Genomic DNA, 16,925 nt, shown 5'->3' with positions numbered 1-16,925 from the left:
TCTGTGGGACACACACGATCCCTCTCCCTGGCCCCACAGCAGTCCACACATGCCTTGTGAGCAAGTGCCCTTCGCCGCCCCCTTCCTCCAGCCCTGTCCCCGCCCTGTGTATCGGAAAGGATTCCCCCGTCCCGGCTGTACTGATAAATATGGAAACTCCATCTTTATTGGCTGTATAAACATCTCTGGTCTGTACATAAATTTCATACATCATAGTGCAGGGCCTGAAGGGAGGGCCAAAGTGGAGGCCCCCCCGCAGTACAACAGCTCACTGCTTCCCCTAAAGCCCTGCCCACTCTCCCCAAACTGAGGCCTCCTCTCCCTCCTGGAAGTCACTGTGTGGGGAGGGGTCGGTGTCAAGAGGCCAGGAGACAGGAGAGCCTGGTTGGGGAGGACACGTGTGAGTGCTAGATCAAACACTGAAGCAAAACAGGCAACTGGCACAGGCAGCAAGCGGGGTGTGGGTGGGGCAGGGGAGCACGGGCTCTCACTGGGCTCTGGGGTCCTGCCCTCACCGTGTGGGAGAGAGAGGCTCTGGGGTCTCAACCTGCATCCTCAGGAACTAGAGACAAAGGTGCCACAGGTGAGCTGAGGAGGGCCAGAGGGAGACAGGAGCAAAGGCTCCATTCCCGGACCTGACAGCCCGTCTCACTCTACATGCCGTGGGCACCATCTATATGTGTACAGCTGGGGGAGCTGGGTTCTCAGGGACCTGTGGTGCCCCAGCAGGTCGTGAGGGAGGGAGCTGGCTCTGTGGGGAGAGAAGAGAGGCCCTCGAGTAGTCTTCTAGGGAGAGCATTCAGTGAAGGAGAGCGAGGGCCCTAGAGAGCCCCCCAGCCCAGCCAGGGGGTGACAGCAGCAACTGGTTCACACGACAACGAGGACGAGGACAGGGAACAGACGAGGAGGCACCCCAGGAACACTGGTAAGCGGGGGGGGGGGCTGTCCGGCTCCACCCTCTCAAGCCTCAGGCCCAACAGCAGCTGAGACAGAAGCACTCACTCCTCTCCCTTCACAGGTGCAGAAGGAGGACACGGGAGCCCACGGCCAAAACCGAGGGGGCCAGAGAGCAACGCCACCCTTCCAGCCTGTTCCTGTCCAACCAGGGTCTCTCGCCCAGGGACTGATGACTGGGGCAGCCCCGGGCCAGAAACTGGGCATGGAGGAGCTTGGCAGGGGCCTGATCTGGTAGGGGCAGAGTGCTGACACACCCCCTGGGGCCTGCTGGGTAGGCAGATCCTCGGGAGTCAGGAACTGGGTACCTGGTTCTGCAAAGGGAGGGGTCAGAGGGGAGGGGCAGGTCCGGGGAGAAGGCCTAGCCACTCAGGGGGTGCAGATCCACTTTGACTTTTTCCCCACAGCTCAGCATCCCGATGGTGGGGAAGAAGCCCCCAGAAGGTACAACAGCATCCTTCTTCCCAATGATCTTGCCATTCCGAGTGAAGAAAACCTAGGGGTGGAGGAGGACAGTGGGACAGGCAGCAGGCTCTGCATGATGCTGGGGCTACACAGGCCTGAAGCCCATCCCTCCCAACTCCCACCACCGCAGGAGAGACAGAGGGCGATGCAGGAGGTGACCACGAGAGGGCGTCCAGAGGCCAGAAACCAGCCTCTCAACCAGCCTCCCCACTCAGCAACCCTGCGCCCCCTCCCCAGGTTCCGCCCTCTCCTCCGCAGGGACCCCAGCCCCAGCCCAGCCCCAGACCCCCGCACTCACCACCACCTTCTTGCCCTCGTGCTCTTGCTCTATCTCCTCCCCGTCATCCTCCTCTTCCTCCTCTTCCTCTTCCTCCTCCCCTTCCTGGTGCAGATACATGACATTCCGGACATTCCGCACAGCTCGGGCAGTCGGGGACAGGATCACTGTGTCACAGCTGTCGTCGCTGTCACCTAAGAGGCCAGGAAACCTGAGCTCCTGCGGTTCTGCCCGCAGGACCCACCCAGTGCCCAGTCAGCCAGGTTGGGCACGGTCACCCCCACTCACCCTCACTGTCCAGAATGTAGTCCCGGGGGAACATGATTCCACAGCCCATTATGTCCCCTTTGTAACAGCGTGGCCCGAAGGGGTCCCCCACGCCGCTGCCATGAAAGATCTTCCCGTCGTCTGTTGGGAGGAGGGGAGACTACATGCATCTGCAGGAGGGGCTGATACCCTACACCCCCAGAGCGCGCCCCCACTGGAAGCCCAAGTGTCCCTCCTTCCCTCTCTGGCCCCAAGGAAGGGAAGAGAGACGATGAGGGCACCAGAAGAGAGACACACATCTGTCCCCTCAAAGGGCTGAGGGGGGAACTCCCTTGGGAGCTGGTCAGAGAGCGGAGAGGGGCCTCGGAAGGGAGGGAGAGGTGGGACCAGGAACTCAAGGCTCGTCCTTTCTAAAGAAAGCCCGCAAGGAAATCGAACCAGTCAAAGGAAGAAAATGCAGAATCTGCAGGAAGGGAGCAGAGGGAGCCAACTCAGAGGCCTGGAATGTCCAGCCTGGGCCCAGCTTCCCCACCCCTGTTCTGCTCCCCTGGCTTGTAGGGCTGGGAGGAAAAACAGGAGAAAGCGCTAGCAGCTTGGGAAGGGACAGCAGGGGGCAGCAGGGGAGAGTCTCTCAGGTCAGATGCTGGAGGAGAGGCCCCTCGTGCGGGGTCAGGAAAATGGGTGTCCCTGTACCCCCATCCCCGCAGCCCCAGCTCCCCCAGCGCAGCCCCTCACGCACCTGCATGATAAGCCACAGACCCTCTGCTCCAGCCAGGGTGCCTGTTCTTGGGATAATCCTATGCCAGTGTGAAAAAAGGAAAGCTGTGGTACCACGCAGAAAAGAAGATGGGAGAGCGGCATCTGAACCCTCACCTTCTGGAACAAGCTACAACCCAGATGGCTGCTCCCACCCCGGCAGCCTCACACCTTCAAGCACTGGAGGTCGCGGGGGTTGGGAGCGAGTGAGAAGGTGCTGGGGTGCCAGAGTTGTGGGGTGCCCTCAGCCCCCATCTAGGCCCTGGTGTGTGTGTGGTAGGCTCACAACCCTCTCTCAGCCCTGAGGTGACTGGGGGTCTGTACCCTTACACAGCAGACACATACGACCTTTCTGTCTCAGGTTAAGACCCCTCTCTGCAGCCTGGCCCCTTCACCTCCCTAGGAGCTCCCAGCTCTAGACCAGAAGCCCCAGAGCTGAGCACCCCCCCAGGCAGAAAGCCAGCATTAGTGCCCACCTTCCGGGCCAGCCCCAAGGCGATGTAGCATTTCTCTCCAGGGTCCACGATCTCCACCTCAAAGTAGTGGCTACGCGTGCTGAGTGGGCGCCGGGCCTGGGCCAGCCCCACGTCCACGATGCTCTTGCCCTTGCCCAAGTACTCCAGCAGCTGTGGGGAGAAAGCCAGAGGTGGGGGCAAGGCTGACACCCCCCATGGAAACCTGGTTCCAAGGCTGTCTGGGGACCAGTTTCCTGTCTCTCACAGAAAGCCCAGCTGAAAGGGAAGTGGTGCTGGAGGCAGAAGGAGGGACTCAGTGTTCCCAGCAGGCAGGGGAGAACAGGGATGGGGCGGGTGATTGGAGGTGGCAGCAGGAGCAAGAGGGCTGAGCCCCTACTGAAGACTGCACCCACCTGCCTACTGAGCCAAGGACGCTTTCCTCGCTGTGGGGAGACAGGACAGCAGCCCCAAGATCCCAACAGCTGGGCGCCAGGACCACACAGGGCTCTCTCGGCCATCACTTCCCTCGGTCACCCTGCCTGCCAGGAAAGGGCCACCCAGGGGCCCTGAACACAGAGAAGAGGAGAAGCGAAGGCCAGGCTAAGAGGAAGCCTGAAGGTTTTCTCAGGGTGCCTCGGGAGGCCGGGAGGCCAAGGAGAATGCGGAGGTTAGGGGCCAAGTCCAGACGTCTGGGGGAGGGGAGACAGCTCAGAAGCCAGTTCTGCCTGGGATGGGACTGATACGCTTCTCAAGGTCTTTGTTGTACTTGGCTTTGAACAGAGCTGTTTGTAGCCGGGTTGGGGAGGTGCCGGGGAGCCAGGACCAGGTCTGCTCCAGCATTCAATGTAAGGGGTTGGGGGGGACAGGCAGAGCAGGGCTAGAAAGGCAGGCATTCCTGCTCCCAGCCCCTTGCGGCTCTTTTAAGCTGGAGCAGGGGTGTGGAGGGGAGCTGACTGATGGGCTCCTGGGGCTCCTCAGCCCCACGGTGATCCTGCCTGGGCAAGACGGGGCGGCAACCCCCAATCTGGGAGGATTTATTTATCAGTTGTCATGGTAATAGTGGGGCTGTGACTCAACCCTGTCCCCTCTGTCCCCCACCCTCAGCATCACCTGGGATTCCTTAATCCCTTTTTAATTAGCCAAACTGCCCCTCAAGACTTTCTTCTACCCTCCCACCCTTCTGGCCCTAAAGAAAACTCACTCCCTGGGGACCTCCTCCACTTCTCCCAGGCAAGCCTTGGGACACTGGCCTCTCACCCCTCAAAGAACTCCTGCCTGAACAGGAAAGGCATCAAGCTCGCTGGCACCAGCGCCCAAGCCTCCGTGTGTCTTCAGCAGAGGGAGAGGCCACATCCTCACCACCCCTTCAGGGAGGCACTGACCCCTCCTCACCCTGGATCCCCGAAACCCTGGCACCGCAAGTCCATCCTCCCCTCCGCCCCAGACAACCGCAGGCAGGCAGGGGACAGGGGCACCAACAGAAAAGCTGGAGGTGTGCGGCAGATCACTGGACCTTTCTCCCCTCCTTCCTCCAGCCAGGACTGTAAACACTTCAGGGCACCCTGGTTCCGCGATGTCACACTCCTAGCCCAAGTCTCCATTATCTCACACTGCATTCTTCCATCAGAAAGAGCTCCCCTGCAGGTGGTCTAATTTATTGTAAAGGCCCACCCTGTCTAAGTTCTACTTCTGGTCCTCTGGGTGGGCTCAGCTCAGCCTGAATTCCTCCACTGTCTCTCTCCCCACAAGGCCGGTGGCGGGTGTGTGGGGTTATGGGTCTGAAGCACATTAACTAGCATGGACTCCACCCAGTCTGAGCAGCCCCCAGCCCACCCTCTCCTCTGCATTGCCGAACTGGGTGGGGGACCCCACAGCTGCCCTTGACCCACGGCATCCAACTGGCCTCAGTGTAGGAAACACAGTGTTCTCCATTCTCAGAGCCAAAAGACAGCGGATCCAGATCCTGATCCTTGGGAAAAACCCGCCCAACCATTCCCTCTGCCTCGGCCCTGAGGAGGGCAGGCTGCCTTTTTGTCTACGGAGAGGGTGGGGAGGCTTCCTTAAGCTACAAGGCCAGGAGGATGAAACACACTAATGCAACACACTAATTCGGGGCTCTAAAACTTATTTCCCACCCTGCAGGACAGCTCAGAAAGCACAGCGGCTCACTGCCCAGAAGCCTGGGTTCCTTGCACAGTCAGGAGAGGAACCACCACCTGCATCTCCAAAAACCAGTGACAAAGTGAAGTGAGTGCCAAGGGCTTAGTCTGAGCCCGGCAGGTGATAAATGCACACGTCGGCCTTTCCTGAACTCAGGAAATGGGGTTTATACTAGAATACCCCAATGTTCCAATGCTCCCTAAACATTAACAATCATCCCAAAGCTACAACAGACTGAAACTGCCAATCACAAACAAGGACAGGATCTTTCATCTCAGCCCTTACCCTCCTCCCCCAGCACCAGAACGGCCCCTGAGGCTCTCAGGACTGGTCACTGTTTCCCTAGGATACTCCCCAGATGACTCCGCCCAGATGACCAACTGTCTTCCTCCCAAGGCTTTCTCCTCAAACAATGCCCCTATCAACATCTTTGGTGGGGTAGGGGAACTCATTCCTTAAGGCTCCCAAGACCCCCTTTACCTTCCTCTACACACAACAGAAGCTTTGAGAGGCCAAACAGTTCACCCCCAAGAGCAGAGGCTGCAGACCAGGGTGCAGAGAGCCTCCTGCACCCCACCCCTCCCTCATAGGCAGCACCTACTCTTTGCCTCCTCTCCTGCTGCGACCCGCCCTTGCCAGACCCTAATCCCTCTTGACAGGATCAGGGGAGGGCTCAGTGCCCCAGGGCCTAGAAGCAGCTGAAACACAAACCAGGAACATGCCTCCCACCGGCCAGCTCAGGCCCCAACAGGTCTCCTCCTGGGTTGGGTCTGGGGAGGACCCCTGAGAGGGTGGGGCCTCATTCACCCCACTTTGTGTATGAAAGCTGCTGCCCTGTCACTAAGGAATTGTCAGAGGAGCTGTGAACAGAAACAAGGAACAAAGACAGAATGAGTGTAACCCCCAGCCCTGCCGACTGACCCTCGCCCTCAGCATGTTACCTAAGCACACTGCGCAAGGCCTGGGGATGGGGATGAGGGGCAGCCTCCCCCATCTTGGCACCAACATTGCAACAGCAACTCTTCAGCATCCCAGAGCTCTGGGAAGGGGGCGCTCTCTGGGAGGGGAAAGTAAGGCAACAGGAAGCAGGGAAAGACTGCCCTCTGGAAAGAGCTAGGTCTGTCCATACATAGATCCTCAGATCAAACAAACACAACTAAATATTAACAACTGTTAATCTAGGTAGTGGAGACCCAGTGGGTGTTTACTGTGCTACTTTTTCAGCTTTTCTGTATGTTGCAAACTTCTCAGAATGAATTGTTAGGGTTTAAAAAAAAAGTCTGGAGTTGAAGTCTCTTTTCTGTCTGGGAAGAATCAGTGAGAAAGGATAACTGAGACTATAAAACTGAAAGAAAGACAGAAGTAAAAGCCTTCCAAGGTGGCCAAGAAGACTCACCTAGGAAGCCCCTGGCTAATGACACCAGACAGGAAAGTCTCTGGGAAAGTGGGCTTAAGCCCAGGAACTCTGGACTCATCCTGTGAGAAGGGGGCAGGAGAGACTGGTTACAGTAGAGCAGGCCTGGGTAGAGGGCAGCATATATCAGAGAGTGGGAAAGATGGGGGGAGGGGTCACAGAAGGAATATCTAGGCTTAGTTCTGTTACTAATTCACTGAGACATTTGATCAAGTCTAATTTTCTCTGGGACTGTTTTCTCAGCAGTACAAGAGGATACGTGGGAATGTGCAGGCAGTCACACAGCTGGGGGGCGGGGGGCGTGGTTTGAGGAGCTACCAGCATCTTGGGTCTTGGAGCCAGGGATGCTAAACATCCTGCCCATCGAGAAACTGTCTCACTTAAGAGGCCCACAGTCTCTACACTGAGAAACCTGGGCGGGATGGCATCAAAGCCTGCCCCAGGCCACCCCAGACTTTTATGGTTCCACAGGATGCTCCCCTGGGAACATCATCAGGGCAGGAGAAACAGGCTGCAACCACAGCAGAGGTCGAGGTCCCTGGGAAGGGCTCCGCACAGAGGGGGACGTAAAAACAGGAAGGGCAGAGGGGAGAAGCAGCTGCACTAGACATCTTTAGAAACAGGAGGCACAGGCGCAGCCCGGTGACCTCTCCCAGGCTCCTGCAGGCTGACACTCGGATCACCAGATCGGAAATACAGTGGATGGTCAGAAGGGACACGAAGGAGGCGGCCAGGAGGCAAGAGTGCGGATGGCGGGTCAAAGGGCTGGAAGAAACTGGGTAAGTCACCCTCACTTGAAAGATGGGGCAAGACTAGAAGAGAGGCATCCCTCAAGAGGCTCAGGTCCAAGGCAGCCCCAGAGGAGCAAGTATGCAGGGAACAGCATGCCTACCCTGCCAGCTCTCCCTAGCTGGGGTTGGGGCTTAAGAGAAGAGTTAAACTCAATAGCTTACATCTAAGAAAGAAAAAAAAAAATTCTTAAATGTGTGGCCTGAGGGCACTGGGGGAGGGGCAGAGAGGAAGGCAGGCTATTTATAAACATCTACAGGATTCACATCAATTAGAAAAGACTGCCTGGGAGGAGCAAGGAGCAGAGTAGGGCCAGGTCCAGGCAGGGAAAGGTGCCAGGAAAACTTGAGGAGAGGTCAAGGGTGAGAGCTGGAACATCGCCCTGGCTCAGCCCCAACTTCAGCTCTGTAGATGTTGTCAGAATGATGGTGGAAGGGGAAAAGAAAGAAGAGAGGAAGATCAGGGAGTGGGCATCTGAGGCCTCCGGGCTGGTGGCCATTGCAGTCCCTGGACCCCAGGGCCAGAAGGGGGTGCAGAGTGTGAGAAGCTGCAGGAGTGCACGCTTCCTACCATTTTCCCTGGATTGGACGCACCTTGCACTCCAGAAATGGAGAGCCTTGCTCTTAACCCACTCCCACCCCCCTACTGCTTCTGTTTTGCTATGAAAGGCTGAGTTAAAAACAGCCTGTCTTGGGGTGAGAAGGCCAGAGGGTGGAGGAAAAGGTTGAGCCAGGGGCGGGAGGGCAGCAGAGGGACAATTCCAAGTGGGAGGCCTGAGCAGTCCACTAGAGGTCAGGGCCAGACCCCTGACTCAGCAGCCATCCACTTCCAAGCTAGCATGAGGCACAGAGGGTAAGTATGAAGAATTTCCTTCCCTCGAGGTCTATACACTTCCCAACCAAGTTTAAAATCTAGTCAGGGGACTAACACAGGTATGATGGGTGTATGAAAAGGCCAGCTTTGGAGGGTCAAGGACTCTCACTGAATCATCATTCGCCTCCATTCTCATCCTCTATTAAATGTAAGAAGGCCGAAGAGACTGACATGGATGCTTACTCAAAAAAGATTTCGAAGAACCTCTCCCAGCGCGAGTAGGATTTACGACGCGAGTAGGATTTACGACGACACCTGCCCCTCACTGCGGTGGGTGGAAAGCTGGGCCAACTGGGCTGGGTTCAAGCCAAAAGGGAGGTCCAGGCACCCGGCCTCTCCAAAGTCAGCCCAGCCTCTCAGAGGCAGACAGACGCACAGGGCAGCAGTGTGCACTGCCCTGGGGGCTGAAGGAACCAAAGAAGGCAAAGGAGAGCTACTGCTTCTCCCAGGGTTGAGAGATGAGCCTGAGCTCTCAAACAAAAGGGAAGGCGGGAAAGGAGGACCAATGCTAAGAGAACACAGACCTGGACTCAAGGATCATGTCGGGCTGCCAGGCACTCCTGCCCAAATTCTCACTTTCCAAAACCCTACAGAAGACACTGTCTTCACTGCCTATTCTAAGCAATCCTAAGAGCCTGAGAGCTGGGGCCCCTAGAGCTCCCCCGGCGCCCTCTGCCTACCACCCCTTACTTACGGTTCCACAGACTCGGACGTCATGTAGCCGGCCCCACTCATCCTCGTAGCTGTCCACCATCATGACGCTGTCATCCTCGCGGCCCAGCTCAGCGTTGAGATGCAGCCGCACCTCCTCACCCAGTGAGTGCATGCCCACTGCCGGAAACAGCCCGTCCGGGGACATGGGCATGATGGTGGAGCCCACCTGTGTTGTTGGGAGGTAAGAAAGGAGGGAGCTACCGCCTTGCTCACTTTTCCTACGACTCATCCAATTCTCACAAGGGGACTTTTGAGAATGATGCAACCAGGCATCATCACACACGCTGACAGGAGAGCAAAACAAAGGTACAGAGAAGTTTTTAAAAAGCTGCTGAGCACTCCTGGCTGAGCAAGGAATCCACAGAGCTAGAAGGCAAACTCCAAGTCTCTCAACGTGCCGCCAAATACTTTTGGTACATGTTGAGTGTGGACTGGAGCAGGAAGAGAGCTCAGGATAGATGCTAAAGGAGAAAAACCCCTCAGTGGAGAACTGAGAAAGCGATTTCCCTGGGCAGGAGGTGGGGCTGGGGAGGAGAAGGAAGACAGCCCGGGTCTCTCCTATGTGTTCTTATCCCAGCCCTCCACCATCACTAGCCTTTCAAGAGGGAAGGAAAGGAGAAGTGAAACAAGGAACACAAAACACAGAAAAGACATACCCTCAAAAGCATCCAAGTCAAAAGTCCCAAGACAACCTCCAGCTTACAGAGCCAGGCCATAAACTCTCCCTCTTTTTGCCTGCTCAAAACCTTCCCCCACATCACCCCATTCTGTCCCCAACAAATCCTGCCCCTCCTCCACTGCATAAACTTGTCCCTCTGTGTCTACCACCTGGGGACAGTCCCAGCTTCCCCTGGGTGAGGGGAGGGTCTTCTACATGCAGGAGAGCCCAGGAGAATTTAAGACTGAACTGAAGAAGATGGGAAATGAGCCTAGGGGGCCCTGGGCCAGTCCCAGCCAGCAGACTCTTTCACAGCACTCACACAAGTCCCTGGACAGCTTCAAGCCATTTAAATTCCACTCAGGATGTCCCACTTACCCGCTTCCCATTTTTAGTGAAGAAGATCTGGGCAGTCTGCACATCAAAGGACACTGGCTCAATGCCACAACCAATCCGGTCCCCAGAGTTGCACTTTGACCCAAACTGGCGACCCTTGGCTCGGCCATTGTAAAGCCTGTGGACAGGGCGGAACAACACTCGATCTGAGCCTGGCCTCCCACCTTCTCCCTAGTGCTCCTGCTCCCGATCACTCTGGAACACCATCTACCTGCGTCCTTGGATGAGCTCCACCCTCCCCTTTGAGTCTGCAAACCTCCAAGGAGAGTCAACAGGCCACCTTCCTGACCTGGTCAGAAAAATCTATGAAAACACTCCAAAACCAATGAAAGTGAAGTCGCTTAGTTGTGTCCGACTCTTTGCAACCCCGTGGACTGTAGCCTATCAGGCTCCTCCGTCCATGGGATTCTCCAGGCAAGAATACTGGAGTGGGTTACCATTTCCTTCTCCAGGGGATCTTCCCGACCCAGGGATCGAACCCGGGTCTCCCGCATTGGAAGCAGACGCTTTAACCTCAGGAATGGCGAAAGCCACCCTGAGGTAGTCCATTATATCTCAGACTCCCAAATCCGCAGAAAGGGCGTTGGGTGCCACAAGAGGCAACTCACTTGCCATCATCAGCATGGTAGGCCACAGAGTCAGGCAACCAGCCAGGCTGGTGATCCAAGCTGTAGTACTGAGGAACCAGTCCCACAGCAATGGTGCCCCGGACCCCACTGTCCACAATCGACACCTGGAGGGAGGAGAGCAGGACACAGTTAGCACAGCGGGGAACAGACATCAAAGGGGTTGAGGCTCAAAGAGCCAGGATACAGGGGAGTCAAAGAGAAAGGGCACCCAGAGGGAGAACTGGGAAAAGTGGGGGCCCACTTTATCACAATTACTTAGAAAATAATTTCCAAGCCATGGAAAAAGATAGGAGATGGAGATGCTGGGCTTGGGTGAGGGGGTGAGAAAAGACATGGGTCAAATTCTACCTAGGTGAAGGGCAGGAGAACCGAAGGGACAGGGTGACAGGACTCTACGGTGCCTCTCAGATTAGGCATCATGATATCCTGGGCCCTATTCCCAGCCAACAGGATAATCCTGATGGAAAGTTTAAAGAACTAGGTCAAGAATCCAGTAAAAGAGCTCCCTGGATCTAAACCATTTCACCCCCTACTCTGCCCACCCATAGCCTCGATCACCTCAAAATAATTGCTGTCCTTTGTCAGGGGTCGAGAAGCCACATAGCAGCCAACTTCACCAGAGTTTCCATGGTAACTGAAGGAAAAATGGAGAGGGAGGTCCATTAGCATCCTAGCCCAGGAATTTGGGGGAGCACCTTAGTGTCCCCAGCCCCCACCCTGTGAGGGCCAGCAGAGAGGAGAATCCACCTGGTCACAAGGGACATCTGCACAAACACCATAACAAGATACTTGAGGTCACCCGCTGCCTCCAGCAAGGGTCCAACCCATACCAGATCACTGTAAGCCTGGCTTACTCACTGCCAGTGGAGAAGAGGAGGCAGAGCCTCCCGCAGTTGCCTATTAGGCGGTCTCACACCCTGTCTAACCTCAATCCTTCATGCTGCAGCTTCAGCCCTTTTCCTCTGGCTCTGTTCTCAGTGGAGTTTGAGAATGGCTAGTCTCCATCCTCTGGACCAAAGCCGTTCATTGATTGAAAGAGTTAATCACTCCCTACTCCTCAACTTTCTTGTTTCCAGGCTAGACAGCACTACTTCTGTCCCTCTTCCAGTAACAACTCTGTGAGAGAATTAGGTTCCAACGGACTCAAGGGAGAGTTTCAAGCCAGAAAACAGAGAGAAAACAAACACACAAACCAAAGGATTGGAAGGCAGTGAGCAGGATGCACTGCAGGGCCATCCTTCCCAAAACAGGAAGTCCACTACCTTTGAATTGGTCATTCTTTCACCAAACACAACTCAAGAAATGCAGGCAGGAGACCCAGGCACCGCACAGACTCACTGGAGTCCTCTTGACAAGACAGTTGGGCAATTCCTGAGACCCCAGCAGCCTCCATCTCTGACATGACTGCTTCCCACACAAACCAGGACAGAGGGACCCAGAGACACAGGCAAAGAGAGTTACAAGGTGAAGAAGCACACACTGCCCCATTCAGAAAGGCCTCCAGAGTCCACTGCATCCCCACGCAGTGTAGACAGCTGTCTGCTTCTGCAAAAGCCCCTTTCGTCTCTAAGACCTGGCACAGAAAGGAAAATAAGGAAAATGTGAAAGCCCTCCCTGAAACTCACCTCAAAGTGTCTCCATCTACAAGAATATGCTTGAACCTTTCCTGATATCGGAAAGCCCGGACCTCTCGAATCTCCCGGATCCGCCGGCGCCAATTCAGAAACCGGTAGTGCAGGTTGAGGTCATCCATCTTGTTCATGAGAACAAACCTGCCAAGGGGGAGAAGGGACTTGAGGAGGAGGAAGCAGGGCCCTGAGCACCTTGGCCGGTTCTACCCAGAATGCAGAAAGGACTCTAGACTTGAAGCCAGTTGCCTAGATTGACCTTAACAATCCCCACCCTCATCCTTTAATTCAGCAAACATTTACCGAGCTCCCGCTATGTGCTCCTGCTGTCCAAGGTGCTACGGATACAGCTGTGAACAAGACGGATGAGCTGCCTATTCTCATAGAGCTTCCATTCTACCAAGGGAGACATGATAGACAATAGACAGACATGACAATGTTAGACAGTGCAGGAACAAGCAGAGTGACGTGATGAAAGAATAACGAGTTGAACTCTATGAGATGGAAAGGTGACTGGCATGTGACAAGCCCAAGAAAGAGCATCCCAGGCAGAGGGGACAGCCAGAACACAGGTCCTGAGGTGCAAGGCAGCTGGCATGATAGGAAATAGAAAAAGGATAGGTGACTGGTGTGCAGGGAATGTGAGGCAGAAAAAAAATGTATCAGAAAAGAATGGAAGGAAGGTAGGGGCCAGATCAATGCTCTACAGACCACGTTAAGAAGTTTGAATTTTATTCCAAGTATGATGGGAAAGCTCTGGAGGGTTTTAATCAAGGAAATGATATGTTTCTAAGGTTTATCTGATTGTAAAAATTATTCAGGCGGTTGGCTGGAGACTAAACTCATCACAAGATGAGCAAAACAGAGTGGCAAACAATTAATGAGGAGACTGCTGCTGCTGTTCTAACGAGAGATGGCATCCACAAAGATGGTAGTAGGGAAGATGGAGAGGAGTAGGATGACCCAGGTATTTAAACCACCAACAGTGCTAATGCATAGGTGAATGAATTTTCCCCCAAGTGACAAAAAGAGGAGTTACTTTCTCTTCCCATATCCCAAACCCTGAGACAAGGGTTCCATCAAGGCCTGACAGTGTCCTGCACACAGTAGGGGCTTAGGAAGCTGACTAGGCTAAATTCACTCCCCATGCGCATATTTACAAGCTTCTGCAGTAGCCGCAAGCCACTGCGTGGCTCAGGAAGGTAGGCACCTGCGGGGTAGCTCTAGGACTGGCCTCCTCGGCTCTCGGCCAGGGCTCGATCCCAGGTTGATGCTGGCGCCCCAGACCTAGGGACATCTGCTTGCCTAGAATCCCATAGCCTTGGCACCAGCGAGAGGAGACCGCACCGGGCCCCGCCTCCACCCGGATCACTCAGAGGAGACCCGGGGGAAAGGAGCACTGGCCCGTCAGTGTGACTACGCCCACACTCCCCAGGCCCTGCACTGGGCCGAGAAGGGTCCCCAGAGAGGAAGCCCAGCAACCAGAGCGCAAGGCCCCGCCCCTGACTCCGAAGCCTCCGCCCAGGACCCCCGCCTCCCGCCTCCCGCCTCAGGCTCGGTGGAGACCGACCCGAGGCCTCCGGGACCCCGCCCCCGATCCCCGCCTACCGGGGCCGCCGCGTCCTCCTCATCCATAGGCCTCTCAGCTCCGCACACTAGCTCTTCGGCCGCCGCCACCACACACATCCGGGTCCCCGCCCTTCCTACGCTTCCCCAGCCCCGCCCCTTTGCACCCACTCCGGCCAATCTGCAGCGGCCGAGGACGACAAGCACCTGCAGGAGCCAATCGAAGGACGCAGGCCGGACTGGGCGCGGCCCGGTGAACCGGGTACCTAGCGCCGGGTAGGGGCTGGTAAACCCGGGTGTCGAGAGGGTGGTAGGCGGCGACGTGGCGGCCGGGACACCGCACTGGGAGCCCCGGGCGCTGACTGGCCGGTCAAGGGGCGGCTCCCACCCCGGGCGAGTAAGGTCGCTGCGTACCCACAAATACTGTGACTATTCCCTCAGCGCCAGTTCCGTGTCAGACGTGATGCTAAGAGCTCTGTAGGAATGTCCTTATGAAATGAGTCTTATAATTAAATCCTGTTTGCGTGCTCAGAGCCTGAGACTGGTCTCCATAACGCGTGTGCCTGTTACCATATGTTTTCTATTCTCCAGAGTTATACCATTACCGTGTGCTTTATATTCTCTCGAGCTCCATTTCATGTCACCTTGCCTTCATTCTGGGCAAGGCATTCCTACCAGGAGAAAACTTCGAATGTAAAAAGCAGAGGGATTGGTGTGACTTAAGGAAAGTTACGCTGGGGCCATAATGAATAGGGAAGATAGATATGGTACTGACCTTTATCGCACACCTACTGGAAGGTGATTATTGCCATTCTGGGGAGGACTTTCCCCATTTCCTCCCATTACCAAATTTCTCTTTTCCAGGTAGGAAGGTTTTTTTCCCCTCCTCTGTTTTTTGTGGGTTTTTTTTTTTTTTTTTTAAGTCTTTATGGAATCTGTTACAATATTGCTTTTATGTTTCGGTGTTTTGGCCATGAGGCATGTGGGATCTTAGCCCCCCTTTCCGGGATGGAACCCACAGGCTCTGCGTTGGAAGGTGAAGTCTTGACCACTGGACCACCAGGGGACATCCCCCCCCCCCCCCCGTATTCTTATACCATTTTCTTTGCACCTCATTTACAGCACTTATTACAGTCTTACTTTTACTATGAAAATAATCTATGTGTGTAGATGTCTCTCTGCTCAAGTGTGGGCTCCTTCTGACTCCTGGGAGCTATCCTATTCTTATCATAAAGAGGTGCTCTACAGATGTTGAATGAAATGGAAGCCATGCTCTCCTATAACATAAACAGTAGCCACTTGGCATAATGGAAATAGGTGTCAGAAATAGATGTAGGCCGGAAATTAGGAAATCTGAATTAGAACCCCAGATCTGGGACTAACATTTACTTGTCATGTTTCCTTAGGCTCCTTAATCTGGGACAGTTATTCAATCTTTGCTGAAAAATAGATGCCAATTATTTTGTATAATGTCCTTCATTTTCATTTTATCTATCATTTTACTCATTATTAGATTGAGGTTATACATTAACAACTTTATTCAGATCTATGAGTAATTTTAAATTAATTTTTGTGTATGTTATGAGGTATAGATGAAAGTTCTTTTTCTTTTTTTTACACATGGAGATCCAATTGTTCCAGCAGAATTTGTTGGAAAGATTGTCCTTTCTCTACTGAATTCCTTTGCACCTTTGTCAAACATGTATTGAAAAACTGTTATTAAAAAAGTCTTTCAGAGACTTGCCTGGTGGTCTAGTGGTTGGGACTCCATGCTTCCAGTGCAGGGGGTATGGATTCAATCCCTGGGTGGGGAATTAAGATCCCACATGCTACGGGGTGTGGCCAAAAATAAATAAAATTTTAAAAGTCTTTAAAAAAAAGAAATCATTAGCTATATTCTTGTGGGTCTATTTCTAGACTCTCTGTTCCACTGATCTGTTTTTTTACCTTTATGTTTTTATTATTATAATTTTATAATAAGTCTTGAAATCAAGTAGTATAAGTCTTTCAATTTTGTTCTTTTTAAAAGTTGGTTTGAGTTACTCCAGGTCCTTTGCATTTCCTTATGAGACTATCAGTTTGCCCATTTCTACCAAAAAAGCAGTCTAGGAATTTAATTGGCATTACACTGAATCTATTGATCAATTTTGGGAGAACTGACTTTTTAACAATATGGAGTCCACTCCACAAGGATTGTACTGATATCTTCCACTCTAATCCAGTACCACAGGGCTGATTCTACCCTTCCTCCCTACTTCTCTGTAACTTCTCTCTCAAGAGAAACCCAATACCCATTACTTATTTGCTCCACCCCAGTCTACACTGAGCAGTTTCAAAATTTTTAATCCATAAGCCCATGAGAAACAAACTTATCAGCTAGAGTACAGTGTTTATGTAGCGTACAGAGCGTGCCATTCCATTTATCAGTAGCCTTACAGTTTCCAGTCGAAACATTGTTTTCCAAAGTTACTTAGGTCAGCACCTTTTTTCCCCTCACCACCTTAGTGTGTTTGTGCCATGCATGTATAATATAGTTAGATTTACCTGTTACAGTCTGCATTCTATCCTGGAATACCCTACCATCCTGTTTGATTTTTTAGGTGTTAAGCATGTGTTGGATGGACAGATACTAATTCTAAGCTCCCTGTGAACACAGTTCCTCCTTAATTATGTCCATGTCATATAGTTATATCCACATAAATAAATGCTCTATCAATCTATTGATTTTTATTCATGTAATTATAAAAAAAAAAAAGCAAACTTCAGACCTGCAGTTATTACTCCTTCTTCACTAATGATTCCCAGTTCCTAACCATCTGGCTAACTCCAGCCCAGTCTAGAAAACTTCTCTGCTCCCTTTCTAGTTCACCTTTCTCTGGTATAACTGGGACACTGGGAATCTAGGCAGAACAAGTCATGCACAC

General features: G+C 53.6%; 1 protein-coding gene across 2 annotated transcripts; it reads right to left on the bottom strand.

The window, feature by feature from the left end:
• Positions 1-138: 138 nt before the first annotated feature.
• On the bottom strand, positions 139-14,151 carry SPRYD3 (SPRY domain containing 3). Of its 2 annotated transcripts, XM_020895034.2 has the most exons (11): positions 14,044-14,151; positions 12,433-12,579; positions 11,366-11,441; positions 10,787-10,911; positions 10,161-10,296; positions 9,105-9,290; positions 3,196-3,345; positions 2,703-2,760; positions 1,985-2,104; positions 1,718-1,890; positions 139-1,450 (listed from the first exon to the last, which is right to left on the bottom strand). In XM_020895034.2, exons 1-11 carry the CDS (start codon positions 14,064-14,066, stop codon positions 1,316-1,318), a joined length of 1,329 nt encoding a protein of 442 aa, XP_020750693.2. In that variant the 5' UTR covers positions 14,067-14,151; the 3' UTR covers positions 139-1,315. The 2 variants fall into 2 exon arrangements, with proteins under 2 accessions (XP_020750693.2, XP_070310469.1); XM_070454368.1 differs by lacking the exon at positions 1,985-2,104.
• Positions 14,152-16,925: the final 2,774 nt, after the last annotated feature.

Source organism: Odocoileus virginianus, chromosome 24 (genome assembly GCF_023699985.2).
Source record: "Odocoileus virginianus isolate 20LAN1187 ecotype Illinois chromosome 24, Ovbor_1.2, whole genome shotgun sequence".
Taxonomy (NCBI): Eukaryota; Metazoa; Chordata; class Mammalia; order Artiodactyla; family Cervidae; genus Odocoileus; species Odocoileus virginianus.
The sequence above is the reverse complement of the archived record's forward strand: the minus strand, read 5'-3'. Positions and strand labels throughout refer to the sequence as shown.

Excerpts from the sequence above, each read along its gene's own strand:
- SPRYD3 (XM_020895034.2), bottom strand. The coding sequence starts at position 14,066 with ATGAGGAGGACGCGGCGGCCCCG. Across the intron at positions 10,912-11,365 it reads AGGACAGCAATTATTTTGAG|GTGTCGATTGTGGACAGTGG; the intron begins GTGATCGAGGCT and ends TCCTCCCTCCAG. Across the intron at positions 2,105-2,702 it reads GTCTGTGGCTTATCATGCAG|ACGACGGGAAGATCTTTCAT; the intron begins GTGCGTGAGGGG and ends TCCTCCCAACAG.